General features: G+C 50.6%; 1 protein-coding gene across 5 annotated transcripts in view; it reads right to left on the bottom strand.

Moving 5' to 3' along the window:
• Positions 1 to 16,576, bottom strand: part of SMTN (smoothelin) — a 97,304-nt gene that overhangs the window by 18,396 nt on the left and 62,332 nt on the right. For 4 of the 5 annotated variants that reach the window (XM_063144260.1, XM_063144262.1, XM_063144263.1 and 1 more), the window contains exons 13-17: positions 7,971 to 8,129; positions 6,282 to 6,357; positions 3,649 to 3,801; positions 2,333 to 2,395; positions 597 to 663 (exon numbers count right to left, since the gene is read on the bottom strand). In XM_063144260.1, coding sequence (XP_063000330.1) covers positions 597 to 663; positions 2,333 to 2,395; positions 3,649 to 3,801; positions 6,282 to 6,357; positions 7,971 to 8,129 — 518 coding nt within the window. The remainder of the gene's footprint in view (positions 1 to 596; positions 664 to 2,332; positions 2,396 to 3,648; positions 3,802 to 6,281; positions 6,358 to 7,970; positions 8,130 to 16,576) is intronic. The other variant, XM_063144264.1, reaches the window with a different exon arrangement.

The raw sequence follows: 16,576 nt of genomic DNA, 5'->3' as shown, positions 1-16,576 counted from the left end.
CGCGGGCTCTAGTGAAGCTGGCGGCAGGCCGGGACGGAAGCAGGTAAGGGGGAGGATAGAGGGGGGCCTTACCTGGCGCCGCCCCCTGGCGCTGCGGAGCTCCGATTTGGAGCCGGAGCTCCGCAGCGGAGCGGAGCGGAGCGGACCCTAGGCGAATCATAGAATCATAGAATCATAGAATAGCAGAGTTGGAAGGGGCCTACAAGGCCATCGAGTCCAACCCCCTGCTCAATGCAGGAATCCACCCTAAAGCATCCCTGACAGATGGTTGTCCAGCTGCCTCTTGAATGCCTCTAGTGTGGGAGAGCCCACAACCTCCCTAGGTAGCTGAATCAAGGCGGAGCGGGCCCGATCCGCCATTTGCAGATCAGGAGCAGGGCGGAGCGGGGGGTCCGTGCACAGCCCTAGTTTTGACAATTGTTGGGGCCCAGGACACACTGCATATACAGTTTTCAAAACGTTTTCAAAGTGCTTTAAAGCAGTAGTGTAGATCCCCCCCAGAGAGGTTGAGCCGTGGATGTTCTCTTGCGCAAGCCCAGTGGAAATGGGACAAGCGCCGTGCAAGAGCATGGGAGCTCAAGGGAGCACTCACTCACCTGCCCACTTTCTTGGAGGACGATGCGCTGTAGGACGACGTGGTCTGGACGAAGGTGTTGCTGCCTGCTAGAGAGAGGAAAGGACGCTCAGGTACAGGGGAGCCAGCAGGGACTGCACACCAAAAGTCAGCATGGACAGAATGGATCAGAATTGAAATGCAATGGATAGAAGTGACAGGCAGCCAACAAAAGGGGTCAGGAATGAAGGGCCCTCCCTTTTAGGTTGCTTCCACACAAGCGCCCTTGATCACACAGCTAATACATTGCATTTCAGGAACTGACTGGAAGAGGAATTAAAACCAGGATTCCACATGGCACTTCATATACATTATCTACCAATGCACCTCCCCACAGCAAAGATCCTTCTATAACATTTGCTCAGAAGTTCAGCAAAGATCCCCTGCAACATTGATTAGTAGCTTCCTTCTTGCGGCTTATGTCTCCAATAGCTTCCCGTTCTGGGTGGCCAAGGGATTAGCGATGAATTATCTCCTGATTGTCCAATAATTAGTTCCTGTTCCCTAACAAAGGGGAGGAGTAATTAATAGTTTTCTCTTTTTTCACCCCTTTTATTGCAAAAAGTGCTATTTTTATATAAAATAAAGACAAGGAATATAATAAAGGGAAGAGACCAGATATTAACACCTCAGGTCAAAGGAACTGGCTAATTATGGGGCAATTAAATGGTAATTGAGATGTAACACCACGCCATGATGAACATGAAGGATTAGACAAGTCTTACCCAACCTGGTGTCCTCCATGCGTTTTAGACTACATCTCCCAGCATTTTTGACCATCGGCCATGCTAACGGGTTTGAAGTTTGGTTTGAAGAACCAAACTTCTGGAAAGCACCAGGTTGGAGAAGGCCTAATTAGACGTATAAGCCAATAGAAGAAGCTTCTAACTAAAGGTGCAACAGCCCCAAATAGGCTCAATAGCTTTTTGCCAGTCAACCCGGAACAGTCTCACACTGCAATCTCATTTTAACTCTGGGCGGGGAAACCGCCACGAATCAGTTCTGAAAAATAGACAGGTAGTCAATGCATAAAGCAATAGAATGCCCCAAAGTTGGTTGAGTGCCATTCTTGGCAGAGAGTTGCGAAATAAATTTAATTAACTAACTCACTAAATCTGTATTCTCCATACAAAGTGAGTGAACAAAGGATGGCAATTCCAACTTAAACTGCCACTGTGGAAGGAACCATCCTCTCCACGTTACATCGCTATATATTCTGCTTTCGTTGAAAAGGAAATACGAAAACTCTGGCACTTGTGCAAAAAGACATTTCAAAGCGAGACGTGCGAGCAACATTCTGCCCGATTGCTCAGGAGGAACGAAGCCAACCTCACACGCTGCTCGGGATACTAAAAAGGAGATCTGGGACAGTGACCAACAAGAACATTATCTGGGATAATGACCAACAAGAACGCATCACTTGATTTTATTGACGTGTCCTAAACGAGACAGCATAAACATTTAAAGGAGCAGGACATGTTTACCTTCCCACTCGGATTAGCCTCCCGTCTGGCAGCCAACTGCCTCCAAATATCTGTGTGCTGTTTTGCACTGACCTATTATATTACGCCCCTCCAGCTGCTCAATGTAGCCGCAGCCCACTCCACTCAGGAGGAGATCTCCCACCTTCACCCCACTACGTTTCACCCGGCCAGCACCCCCGCCCGCCATGTCTCTGATAGGATCCTGTGCAGGATGAACGCTACAAAGGGGACTTACTTCCTGATCTCTTCACATAACTCGACTCCATCGTCATCGTGCGGGACGTTTTGCTGCCATCGTCTGGGACAGAAAAACATAAGAGCCTAAGAAAAGCCCTGGTGGGTCATCGGAGCAAAGGCCTCTGCATTCTCTTTCCCAATGCCTCTCTAGGATGCCCATGCAGCACAGGAAGACAACAGCACCCCGCTTCCGCTGCTATTCCCCAAGAACTGGTATTTCAAGGAATGGTGCATCTGGTCCTGGACATAGCATGGCTGGAATCTCAGAGTTGGAGGGGTCTTAGAGGCCATCTAGCCCAACCCCATAGTCAGATGCAAGAGATCTAGAGATACGGCTTCCTCAATTGATGGCTCTCCAGCCTTTGGTTGAGAAACCCACCCACCCCCCAGCCCACGCTAGGAAGCTGGTTCCACTGTCCAATTGCCATCAAGATGTTTCTCCTAATGTTCAAACGAAATCTACGCTCCTGTAACATAAGCCCATTAGATTTAGTCCTGCCCTCTGGGACAGCAGAGAGCACGCACATCCTTGCATTCTTCTGAGTGATGATAGCCCTCCAGGGGATTATGGGAACTGCAATCCAAACTTCTGGAGGGTGGCGAGTTGGGGAAGGCTAGTCTCCTCTACTCTAAAAAACAAGAGTTGTCCGGGCTCTGAGCCCCAAAGATGGTTTTCTCCGCTTGGCTAACCGAGGCCCCTTTTCGTGATGCCATGAACGGAATCTCATGCGCTCTCCCCAAGCCGAAACCCTTGCCACGCAGTGGCACTGAAGGCAAAGTCCCAGGTAGCCCGGCAGCAAACCGAAGATGGACGGCAAGGCACAGCTGACAGGCAGGCACAGGAATGGATTGCTGGGAGCTCACGGCCCGAAAGAAAAGACGGCGCCGAGGATGTAACCAGGAGAGGACAGAGAGGAAAAAAGAGAGCCCCCTGCCTCCGCCGAAGAGCCATTCAAAACTCTGACTGCCAGGATGAGGCCGCAGAGACAACGCGAGGAAAGGCAGGCAATGCCCAATGCAGGGAGAAGACAGAGTGGAGGTGGCTGGGGAAGGAATCTCCCCGTGTAAAGAGAGGATCGGGTAGCAGTGATTCCCGAGAAAAAGCGAAGAACCGGTCAGGGCAGCAAAGAGGAGCTGCCTCCTCTCCACAGGTAGAGGAGGAGGAGGAGAGTGAGGATGCAGAGCCTTGTAGTCCACGCCGCACGCCCCACGGCTGCCATGCACGCACAGAGGCAAAGGGGGCACGGGGGGGGGGGGGGGGCTGCCCCAAAGCAGACGCTTTCCCCACCCCACCCCTCCGGGCCAGCTCCTTACTGGACTGCACCAGGCGCTGCGTCTTGGTGACCGTGCTGACGGCTGAGCCGTCGGCCGACGTGGCACTCTGCCGGGCGGTGGTCTCCGTGGTGTGACTGGCCCCCTTGGCCTTGGCCTCCTGCAGCCGCTGGTCGCGCTCCTTCTCCCGCTGGTCTGCAAAACGCACGTTCCAGAGGGGGGTCAGAGGCAAGCAGGGGGGGCGGTGGGGCCTCGCCTGGCATCTGCCCCGCGGCTGGCAGCCGTTGTGTTTCATTCGCTGAGCCCGGTCCTCTCTCCACCCCACCCCCACCCCGCAGCAGCTCCCCCCCCCCAGCTCATACTTGCAACAACCCTGTGAGGTAGGTCAGGCTGAGAGAGAATGGCTGGCACTGGGTCACCCCAGGAGCTGAGCACGGCTCGTTTTCACCTGCCTGTGCTGGAGGGGCATTCGGCTTGCTCCAGGTGTCACACAGCCACCAGAGACAAGGCAGGAATGACGCAGGTTGAAGCTGCCTTGAAGGGGCCCAGCATGCAACTGGACTCCATGGCTACCGTGCCATGGGCAAGCAACATTTCCTCCGGCTGGTCCAAACTGTAGAGTACCGACTGCATGTTACGCCCCTTCAAAGAAAACCCCAGCTCCACTTTATCCCCACCTGCCTACGCCATTCCCCAGGAGGGAAAACCTGGTTGTCTGCTGTCATTCCTGAATTTGGGGTCATACTTCATTCTCATTCTCTCTTTGCAGAGCCAACGCTGGCTTAGGAAAGTCTCTTCGGGAACTTACTGCGTTGAGAGGTGGAGGTGTCAGACTCAAGCGCAGAAGAACTTTGGCAATGTCAGATAAACACAACAGAAGAGAAACAGAAGAACCAACAGAAGAAGCACAGGCGGCAGCCTTTCCTACCAGGAATGAAGCCTCCCCAGAGACTGGTTGAGGCGTCACGGAATGTTTATGAACATTCCAACTTGCTCAGACACTTCGGTTTCGGCATGGGGCTGCTCTGTGGCGTGGTGCTAGAGAGGCACGGGCCCCTTCCTTCCTGCACGCCCGTAATGTATGGTGGAGGTACCCCAAGGAATTGGGCATATGCCTTTGGTAGACGCGGGATTTCGTGGCAAAGTCAGTAGTCCAAGCTCTCCAAATGTCAGTGAGTGTATGTGCAGGTGATGGGCGCATATTTTGTGTGTGAGCAGCGTACCGATAGTGAACAAGGGTAGTGTGAAATGAGGAGGGTATAAGAAAGAGTAAGAAAATAAAAGGGAGAAGAGAGAGATGATACAGATTTAGGAAAACAAACACACACACACTGATTGTACGTAGAGCTCCGCTCAGATAACTTGGTTGGGGAATTGGGAATTCTCTGATTGCAGAAAGGCTGGAGAGGCACAGAGGCAGGCCCTGGGTCCATCTAGCCCAGTATTGTCAACCCAGACTGGCAGCCTTGGCTCTCCTGGGCTTCAGGCAGGCTTCTTCCCTCACCCGACCAGAAGATGCCAAGGTCTGATCCTGGGTCCTGGGTCCGCTGAGCTACAGCCCTTCCACCATGGCAAACGCTGGCTTCTCTTCTCCTTCCCAGCAGTGTTAGAATTAGCCTTTGCAAAACGTGCCAAGGAGGCACAGGAATCCAGCTGCCTGCCCCTGCCCACCTTCCAAGGGGGCAGGAGCGGAGGAAGAGGGCAGTTCTAAGCCCAGGCGCAGCCTGTAACGTGCAGGCTTGGGAAATCCATGCAAGCGAAGAGAACCCTTAGCTTTGGGGGCTGCTGTGTTTTGCTTTGCCTTAAAAACGAGCACGTTTTTAGCCTTCAAGATTAACCCCCAGATCACGTGGGAATGGCTTTTGTTCAAGACCTAGGAACAGAGGGCCATCCGGATGGACCTGCCACGGCCAGGGCCAGAGAGATTCCCGATGTACCCAGCAAGGTGGGGAACATTGTCCTTGCTCGCGTTCCACGAGTCTCAATCTGCCTTTCATAATCCCGTCAAATGGGGGGGGGGGGGGAAATGGGGAGAAAAACGCCCAGAAGTTTAAAAAGCGCAGTCCAGTTTAAACATGCCTTGCTGGATGTGGCCAAGGTTCTTCCAGCCCAGCATTTGGGTTGCCAACTGATCAGGAAAACAAAGCCAGGCCTGGCTTGCTCTTGCGCCTTTAACAGCGTCAGTGGCGTAGAAATCAGCTGGTGAAGCTTTTTGCAGCGCGGAGATGAACGTTACAGCACCTGCTAATCAAACTGTTGCTTCGTGCAGAGGAGCAGAAGCCCCTAAAAATATGGCCACGTTAACTACCATTCTCTTTCCAACTGTAGCCGGGCAGAAGCCTCTGGGAAACGCATCAGTAGGCCTTTCCCCTTTGGCTTGTCCCAGTGCCTGGGATTTCACGGCAGACTGCTACTGTGCACTGAGGCTCCGCTGAGCTATTGTGGCTAACCTCTCTCTTCCACCACCATGGACGTGTCCATTCCTCCTTTCAAGGCATCTCAGCACGCGGCCTTTGCACCCCACGTTTTGATTAGGTGCCCATCACTTCCCCCCTCCTCTTTCTTACTCCTATAAGTACATGGCCCTGAACCCCTCTGATCAAGCATGACCTCGGACCCATCCCAACCTCTCCCCGTCCTCCCCCCGCCTCCTCCTATAACCCCCAGGTGAGTACCTCGCTTCCGCTGGCGCAATTCCCGCATGGCTGCCCGGATCAACCGCCGCTCTTCGAAGTCAGTAGTCTGATCCAACTGCAGGGACAAGTCTGGCACATAACAGGTGATCCCACAACCTGCTTCCCACCCCCTCTCTCTCTCTCTCACACACACAGACCTGGTTCACACAACACAACTTGGCTTAGCATAGGTTATTTAACCCATGAGCCAAAGCACCCACAGGCTCCACTTTGCATATCCACCTCCCAATCAGAGGTGGTTTTGTTGTGCAAACCCAGCAAACATGGACTTTGCAAGGGTTAAACAACCCTCACATAACCCATGGCCCGGTTTAGGGTTAGCAAGACTGGCTTAACCCTTGATTAACCCACGCTCGCCAGGTCTGCCCAACACAACAACCCAGAGCAAAGTGGCAGAAACGCGCAGCACAGACTCACTGTGAGTTAAACAATCCACAGTTACCTGATGTGGGTTAAAGAACCTATGATGGCTGTCATGATGTGCAAACCAGCTCATTTTCACTTTCCATTAAAGCGTTTTTAAAAAAGACATCCCTCCTAAATATTTGCATTATATCTTATATTTTTAACTGTTTATATGCCCTTTCAGTCTTCTAACCCACCTAAAGAACATTGGTTATTAGGCTGATTAATATAATATTTTATAATATATATTAAATTAATAAATAATCCCCACCAATCCCAAAAAGGAATCTTTGCTCACTGGAATACAATCCATATAAATGTCTGCAAGCATACATCGTAAGGATGTCAGAACAGATTCACTTCGCTCCATGTGCTGGTTTGAGCCATCTCGAGCACTGAAAAGGCAGCTCGTAACTGATTTTCGAAAGAGAGTAACTAAGAAGAGACCCGCACTGATGCAGGCCAAGGTCTGCCATGTCCAGCCTCTCACAGTGACCCCTGAGGCCACCTGGGAGGCCCACGAGCAGGGCAGGAAGGTAATGGCCGCTGTGGCTCCCCAGGAACTTGGTATTTAGAGGTAGGCTGCCTCTGACCATTATTATTATTATTATTTATTTATTTATATAGCACCATCAATGTACATGGTGCTGTACAGAGTAAAACAGTAAACAGCAAGACCCTGCCGCATAGGCTTACAATCCATGGAAGTTCTACTTTGCCACTGACAGCTTCATCCTCTTCCATGAATCCCTCTAAAATCCCCTTTTAAAGCCATCTAAGCTGGTGGCCACCCCACAATTTGGGGCAGCAAATTCTAGCCGTTGATAAAACTTGCATGAGAGTAAGGACTCTCTTCTGATCCTACTGCTACTGGGTGGCTCTACATTCTAGGAATTGAGACTTTTATTAAACTCAGCCAATCCCCCACAACCACCAAGTTGCCTTTTTCCAAACCAAAAAGGCCCCAATTCTTGCAGCCTCCCCTCGCAAGGAAAGCGTTCCAGACCCCCAACCATTTCGGCTGCACCTTTTCCACCTCTACACAATCAGGATGCGGTCAAGAAGGAGAGCAAAATCAGGCCTGAAGAAATTCAGCTAGGAGGTAAACCAACTCACTGCCACATTCTCTCTGCCGAATCATTCCTCCAGACACACCCAGACCCGACCCCCCCCCCCTCCTGACCCCCTCCTGGCTGGAACAGAACATCAGAAGTGGCGGATGCCAAAATTCTGTTGCCTGCAGTCACACCGGCTGCCACGTACCATCTTATCCAACACGTCCTCGTCCTCAATTTTGCTCAGCTCTTCGGCGCTGAGCCGGCTCCGTTGCTGTAGCTCCTGAGCCCGGTGTTTCTCCTTCTCTGTGCCGTTCAACAACGCCGCGTCCGGTGCCTCCGGCTGCTCCGGCACCTCGGCATCCATCTGAAACAAAATGGCGGCATTGTGGGCCAAGAGCAACACGTTCTCTCAGTGGTCCTGGGGTTCTCGGGGATTCCTTGACTGCAACCGCCATACTTCCTCAACAGCCAAGCCGGGCGAAGTAGCAGTTGTGAGGCAATCAGTTGTCAGCCCCCTCGATTGCTTGTCCGATTTTTACCAGCCCGTGAGGCACCGTTCGGATTTTCTGCCACAAGCGCACAAATATTGTGTCTGTGTGCGGATGTCAGGGCAGTGCCCGACTCCAAATTGCACGCTCTCAGCGCGTCTTGGCTCCCGGGTGGGCTGCTTTGGAGCGATGCGGCCTCCATGGCGCTCCGATACGTTTTCCATTCACAAAGCAAAAACGCATGCTCAGGATCTCTTAGGGCCAAGGTTTCAGCCTGAGGGACAAATTCAATTTCTGAAAAGCTTTTCGGGCCCGCATTGAAGCAAGTGCCATCACCACTAAAACAGTTTAAACCATCCTTCCTCAACCTGGGGCGCTCCAGATGTGTTGGACTGCATCTCCCAGAATGCCCCAGCCTGGGGCATTCTGGGAGTTGCAGTCCAACACATCTGGAGCGCCCCAGGTTGAGGAAGGCTGGTTTAAATGATTATGCAGAAAAATAAACCAGAACTCACAGAGAGAAGGGCAGATAAAAATACTAAAACGACTCGACTGGATAGTCCTTACGATGGAAGAGATGGCGGAAATTCATCGGAAAGGTCACCCCTCAGAGCTCCTGGGGCACTGAAAACTCTCAGCCATATTCACCCATCTCCATCTCTGCAGGTTTTTAAGGAGAGGCTGGACAGGGATGGTTTAACTGGTTTTCCTGCACAATGCAGGTTGGACTAGATAATCCTTGTGGTCCCTTCCAACTCAGCAATTCTATGATTTACCCCAAACCTGCCTCTGGTATCAGGGGGATCAGCAGGACAGCGACCTTTCGGTATATCAACCCCAAGCTATTCCGGGCTTGAAAGGCAGTAAGCAGAACCATGAACTGAACCCAGAGACTGGGTTCTGGCAGACGGGCAGCCAGTGCAACAGCAAGAGTCCCTCAAGCCAGTGGGGTGGGTGGGCCTCATCCATCCCAGACACCCGCGTCTCCAAGTGGCTGCTGGTGCCTGATCCTGGAAGCAATGTTTCCCGAAGACACAGGTGGTCAGGTTTCTGCAACCTGCTTTGTGTAAGGGTTTTGTTTACTAGAACCCAGAGATCCATGGGGCAAAAGACGTACACTTAAAGGAAAAGTTGTTTTGAGAACCAGAACAAAATGGAGCTCAGTGTTTCCATGCAAAACCCCACTTTGGATAACTCCAACTGTTCTTCACTTTAGAAGTAAAATGGGTGGGTGGGTGGGTGTCATTTTGTTGCTGCTTTTGTCAAACAACTGCAAAGCAGAACTTGCTTATCAGGGGTCAGAAATCCTTGACCACGTACGGTAAACCACCCAGAGTTCTACCAGTTGATGCAGACCTCACCACCCGTGCCTCAAACACCGGAAATACAGAAAGACAGAGCCCAGCTTTCCTCCTTTAGCGTCAGGGCAGGGGACCTCTTTCAGCCCCAGGACAGAAATCAACCTCAGAGAAGTTCCCAGGGGTGGAATTCCAGTGGTGGGTGGGGGTGAAGGCGAAGAGGATGCCCCAAACACCACCACCGATACAAACAACGCCAGCATCTTCGGGCGTAAAGCACTTGCTCCTAGTGATGAATCCTTAGGCGTTTCAACCTAAAACTTTTCAACCTAAAAACTGCAGGGAAAAAACAGGAAACCAACCAACGCTGTTCAGACAACACACTAAGCCACGGTTAGGCCCCTAACCCTTTTGCAGCAAATGGTTAATGAGCATGTTTAAACCATGGTCATGTAAGCCACCAGAGTTAGGAATGGTTCACACAACATAATACTTCACTCGAATGCTTAGCCGCCATGGCTTAGTGTGTCATCTGAACAGGGCCATTATGGCTTAGTGTGTCATATGAACCATGGCTTAGCGTGTCGTGCGAACCATTCCTAACCATGGTGGCTACAGAACCACGGTTTAAGCACTTTCACTAACCACTTGCTGCAAAAGCGTTAGCAGCTTAACCATGGCTTAGTATGTCGTCTGAACAGAGTCAATCAGCGGTTGGGGGAAAGGGTGAGGGGCCCTTTGGGGAACCCTGGAAGGCCGATTTTAGGTCCCCCGCCCCCTTTTTAGGGGGTAGTGGAGCTCCAAGTCATGAGGCCTCCCAAGAGACAAGATGGGGAGGGATCAGCTTTGGGTGGGGCTTGACAGCTGTGCTGCACCAAGGGATCTCTGGACCACGCTGCTATCTGTAAATGTGTCACAGCCTTTATTGTACATTGCCCCGAATGGTCATTTTGCCCTGGCAAATGAAGACGTCAAATTTTAAAATGAAAGACATCGTAGGGACCATCTATAAGGGAGCTTAGCAACTTGCAAAGGGGGCAATTTGTATAGTAAAAAAGACCTCTTTCCCCCTGGCCTTTGTCTGGAGAATAGAATAAGAACCTAAGAAGAGCCCTGAGGCTGGATCAGACCACGGGTCCATCTAGTCCAGCACGCTGTTCTCACTGGCCCACCAGCCGTCGGCCAGGGACCAACAAAGCAGGACATGGTGCAACAGCAGCCTCCCACCCATGTTCCCCAGCAACTGGTGCACACTGGGTTACTGCCTCAGATACTGGAGGTAGCACACAACCATCAGGGCTAATAGCCATGGATAGCCTTCTCCTCCAGGAATTTATCCAACCCCCTTTTAAAGCCATCCAAATGGGTGGCTATCACTACATCTTGTGGCAGTGAGTTCCATAGTTTAACTATGAGCCGTGTGAAGAAGTCCTTCCTTTTATTTGTCCTGAATCGCCCACCAATGTTTCATGGGATGGCCCCACTCGGGTCCTAGTATTATGAGAGAAGGAGAAAAATGTCTCCCTGTCCACCTTCTCCATATCATGCATGGTTTTGTACACCTCTATTATGTCTCCTCTTAGCCTCCTTTTTTCCAAGCTAGCTAATCCGAGCTCATAGGGGAGATGTTCCCTCATAGGGGAGATGTTCCAGCCCATTGATCATTAGAGTTGCCCTTTTCTGCACTTTTTCCAGTTTCCAAGAACACAAAAATTGGCCACCTCCACTCTGTGCCTGCTATTCCTGGCAGGATTCAGATTTCTCAGTTTTCCTGCAAAGATCGGGGGTGGGTGGGGGGCAGAATGAGCAGTGGGAACAGAGGTTATCAGCAGGGTATCAGTGATGGCATGTTACAGGTATAGCGACCAGAGGGCATGAGACAGTGGCTTGCAACCATACAAACTCCACCCCATGAAAATATGCATTTTAGAAACATATTCAGGAAACATGAAAGCTAGAAACTTCCTTTTTTTAAAAAGAACACTTTTTAAAAAGTGTTCTGTGCCACTGGGTAGATCCTGGTGTACAAAGTACTAAATGGTAAACAAACAGAACTGTTTTCTGCACCAAAGAAATCAAAATTCTGCACCAAGAGATGGTCAGTTCTATAATGTGGGCAAATTCAACAGCACGTGTAAGGATATTTTCAGGATTTTGCTGATTTTGCTCTGCCATAATCTTTTTTTTTTTTTTTACTATTTTGCATAATTTCTGCCATTTTGCTAGTCACTAGAAGAGGGAGGAGCTCTCTAGAACAGCAGTGGGCAAGAAGTAGCTCTCCAGATGTTTTGAACTTCAAATCCCAGAAGCCTCTGCCAGCATGGAAGTGTCAGGAATGCTGGGAGTTGAAGTCCATAACATCTGCATATCTTTCTGCCCACTCCTACTCTGGAGTATTTGAAGCGCTTTCCTTTGATCAGAGGAAATTTGATTCAACAACTCCGGCTTCTCAAATTTCACCAGGCGCTGCCCATGTACTTCCAAAAAGATCTTTGTCACCATAGAAGCTAGAAACTTGATTTGTTTAATTTGTAAAAGCTGAGATTCTGCAGAAGCTGGATTCTGCACTTAATATCGCATTCTGTGGGATCTTCGGTGTCCCCTACAGACCCACGGCATCCGCACAGGCCTGCGTGTAACTAGGGACAGTAGGGCTTCAGTTAAAGGCAGAATGCAACTTGAAGGAGAGTGATAAACTGTGTCAGGGGATTTCTGCAGGGAGATTAAAAGAGCTTATTTGAAAGCAGCTTGCGGATCAGGGATCAGAGTGGATCTGGGTTCCCTATGCAAGGACCAAGAGAGCACAAGGCTAGCTCTCTGTCAACACGACCCACACACAATGCAATGCGGGATGACGGCCAGGCCTAAAATACACCACGAAGGCACAGGTGTTTGGGGGTGAGAATCCTGAGGGTGTTGCGCATAGGGGGGAGACCACCCACAAACTCTCCACATCGCTCCTTCCCAAGAAAAATTGCAGCAAAGTGGCACAAAGAGTTTGCTATAGATGGGGTATTAAGTGTCCCCAAAACAAGGGCCCCTTATGTTTTATCATACACCAAGGGGCAGAACAGTAACACATTAAACATCAAGGACACTGATTGCATTTCCCCCCCCCCTTTCAATTCCTGCTGCTTCTTTGCTTCCTTCACTTTAGGACCGCGCCTCTGACTTGGGAAAGGGTCCCGATCCTGCAGCCGATGAGCTGCTTAGTCTCCTCCGTGCACCTCCTCCAAAAGTAAAGACTTCTCTCAGCATCCCCAAGGCATTTGCATAGATGAAGGAGGCACCCCCAGAAGTGCACCCCCACCCCCACCCCGGGAGAGAACTTACGCAGGGCCTTGCCCCAAGCCTAAAATCTGTATTCTTTTTTCAACAACGAAAAATGTGTCAATCTGTTCTGCTTCCAGCATTTAAGATTTTTCACCCCAAGGAATTTACTCCTTAAAACCACACACACACACACACACACACACACACACACACACACACACACACACCAGAGGCTGTAAAGGGGGAGGGAGAGACTTGGGCCAACACATGAAATCTGGAACTGCGTGCCAAAACTTAAAGGGCCATAAGAGAAGTGCAGATAAGGATTCAGCACTCCCACAGAGGAGTCTTCCTGCTGCGTTTCTGCTTGAGTCACTGCTCTGGGCTCATCTCCTTATTACTATTATTATTTTTTATTTATATAGCACCATCAATGTACCTTCCAATACGATTCTATTTGGGGGGGGGGCTAATGTGTTTTGTCTCTGTAATGCCCGTGGCTGCATAGTTCACTTGCTGCCAATGCACAGGCAAAGCAGAAGTAGCTGCCCTCGGAAGAGTCTTCCCGATGTATCTCTGTGTGAGTCACTGCTCAAGCCTTGTTTCCTTCCGATCAGACTTCACGGCAGGTGGGTCATTCTGCCATGTCCCTGCATAGAATGTGATAGGTTCATTCAAGCATGCCTAAAGAAAAGATGGGGCAGAATTTTCTGCCCTTAGAGGAGGCTGCGTCTTGCATCTCTGTATGAGTCACCGACTTGAACTTATTTACTACCAATCAGAAGGTCTGCCAAGGATGCAGAGAAAAGGAGGGAGAGGGGTGTCCTTTGAGGGATGAAAAGTACACTTTGGGGTGAGGGGAGGAAGAGCACAGGATGCCCCCAGCCGCAACCCAGAAAGAACTGTGCCTCGCCTCTCAGAATTCTGGGAAACTCTGGGCGAAAGTGGGCTGTCTGGTTCACACAATCACCGTTCAGTTTGCTTGCTCACTGTTATGAACTCAAGTTAACCACTGTTGCCTCCATGAAGCAAAGGGCTCTGGGTGTTGGGGGACAAATAGCTGGCTATCACGGACCTCAAAGAACCAGAAGGAGACGAGCACCCAAAACAGAAAGCAAAATGGGTTTATTGACACTAAGCCCGGCGTGTTTCGGCCTGTCTTTTATTTTAAGGCCTTCTGCATGGAGTAAATTGAAGGCAAAAAGATCAATACAGGAGGCAATCTTTTTGCTGGAAGAAACTCTGCACATGCTTCTCTCTACTCCCAGAAAAAAGGCCTCAAAATAAAGGGACAGTCCGAAACGTGTAGAACTTCTTGTCAACAAATCTATTCTGCATCTTGAGAAGGTGTTTCTCTCCTTTGTGTCCCATTCTGGATTTCAGTCAGATCACGGCCATGTACGAAGGCTGCCTGGTACACTCCAGATGTTTTGCACTGCAGCTTCTATCATGCCTGACTGTTGACCATGCTGGCTGGGCATGATAGGAGTGGCAGTCCAACACATCTAGGTCAGGGAAGGCAGCTCTAGCTTTTGCCCCCCACCCCATATGACGGCTGTGGGGAAGGAGTGTCCCCCGCTTTTTCTGCAACCACTTCAAATTAACAGCTGTGTTGGGGAGGGATGTTGTCCAAAGCAGGGGAGGCTGGTAGCTCCGATGTCAGTGGGGCACTGAATCCGCTCCGGGTTTCTGTCCGAACCAGTCAGGACTCTAAAGGAGCTATTGATGTCAGTGGGGCGGAGAATCCGTTCCGGGTTTCCGTCTGAACCAGGCAGGACTCTAAAGGAGCTATTGATGTCAGTGGGGCGGAGAATCCGTTCCGGGTTTCCGTCTGAACCAGGCAGGACTCTAAAGGAGCTATTGATGTCAGTGGGGCGGAGAATCCGTTCCGGGTTTCCGTCTGAACCAGGCAGGACTCTAAAGGAGCTATTGATGTCAGTGGGGCGGAGAATCCGTTCCGGGTTTCTGTCCGAACCAGTCAGGACTCTAAAGGAGCTATTGATGTCAGTGGGGCAGAGAATCCGTTCCGGGTTTCCGTCCGAACCAGTCAGGACTCTAAAGGAGCTATTGATGTCAGTGGGGCGGAGAATCCGTTCCGGGTTTCCGTCCAAACCAAGCAGGACTCTAAAGGAACTCAGTAGCTCCTTTAGAATCTCGACTGGTTCGGACAGAAACCCGGAGCGGATTCTCAGCTGACATCGGAGCCACCAGCCTCCACTGTTCCAGAAGCTCCTTGAAAATCCCAGCACAGCGATGACAACAGCAAGAACAGCAGCAGCAGCAGCAGCAGAAACAACAATAACGGCTCTGTTGCTCTCAATGCACAAATGCTTGGATGTGCCCCTGAGCTCAGCTGCCGTTCAGGGAAGGAGCCGTCATAAAAATCCAGGGCGTTCCAGCTCGGAGCCAGCGAAAGATGACCCCAGGCAGCTGCCTTTTCCCCCACCCACCACGGAGGCACGGGAACAATGTACGGCTGGCGCAGGTGAGATGCCACGCGCCCACCTGTCGCCCCGTCCAGCAGCTGTAATCCGATGCAGAAGGGCAGCTAATCCCACCCACCCCCCAGGAGGGAGGGGGTGTTCAGCAGAGGCACCGACAGCCGGCTCTGTTTCGGGTCCCAGAGCCAACGGAGCCGCCCTCAGCCTCTGCCAGCCTGGAGCATCGGATTGAGAAGCAGCGATGCCAATATACCATTCTGGGATTTAAAGTTCTCCCCCCTCCGCCAAGTCCGTGGGCTGTTTTCCCTAGGAGGGAGGGGGGTTAATCAAAAAAAAAAGGAAAGGAAAAGGAAGCAGTGCTGACATTTGTCCTTAAGCCTCAAGGGCACGGGGGAATTTATTTATTTATTTATTGCATTTATATACCGCCCCATAGCTGAAGCTCTCTGGGCGGTTTACAAAGGTCCTAGTCCCATCTCAGGCATGGATGACTTTGGACCAATCACTGACTCTTAGCCTAACCTACCTTACAGGGATGTTGTGAGGATAAAATGGGGACGAGGAGGACTATGTAAGCCACCCTGAACCCTTTGAAAGAGGGAAAAAAGGTGGGCTATAACTGTAATACTAATAAAAAGAAATAAATATAGAGTACACTTTCCCCGTTTTCTTTCAGAGAGTCTTGACTGGGCTTGGAAGCATAGTTCCAATTTGGTTCTGACCCTATATCAGTGTACTAACTATTAGCACAAGGAATCAATGCCAGGGGATTGTTTTCTATTAACCCCTTACACAGACAGAGCCTTTAATAAATGTCAGGAGCCTACATCTAATATAACATTTATCAAAACGCATGAGCAAAAAATACAATACTGGAGCTGCTTGAGGCGGCACTTTGTGCATGCTCAGGGGTAACCTGGATTATGATGCAACACTACTTTAATAACTCTTGCTTCAAAGAAGAGTCATGGCCAGCAATGGGTGTGTGTGTGTCCTAAATGGCCAGAGGTGAGAAGGGAGTTTGGGTCGGCACTAAAACTTGACCTCCACAGGCAACAGTCCCTACGAGAGGCTTTTTTTAAACATGCATCACAGCTCAAACTCCTACAGATCCCTGTTTGACTTTGCATTTTCTTCCGATTACAAGCGTTACGTCTTTCTGGCATTTGTTTTCCCTGCAAGAGATAACAGCAGGGACCCATACAGAGCTCTGCGGAGCACTGAAATCCCACCCAGGGATCCTTCGGACTTCCTTCCACAGCCAGCCCCCGGCTTCAAAAAGATGCCCACGCACATTTGCAAGCTTTACTC

This window comes from Elgaria multicarinata, chromosome 18 (genome assembly GCF_023053635.1).
Source record: "Elgaria multicarinata webbii isolate HBS135686 ecotype San Diego chromosome 18, rElgMul1.1.pri, whole genome shotgun sequence".
Lineage (NCBI taxonomy): Eukaryota > Metazoa > Chordata > Lepidosauria > Squamata > Anguidae > Elgaria > Elgaria multicarinata.
Note: the sequence above shows the minus strand (reverse complement) of the source record. Positions and strands in the feature narration are given on the sequence as shown.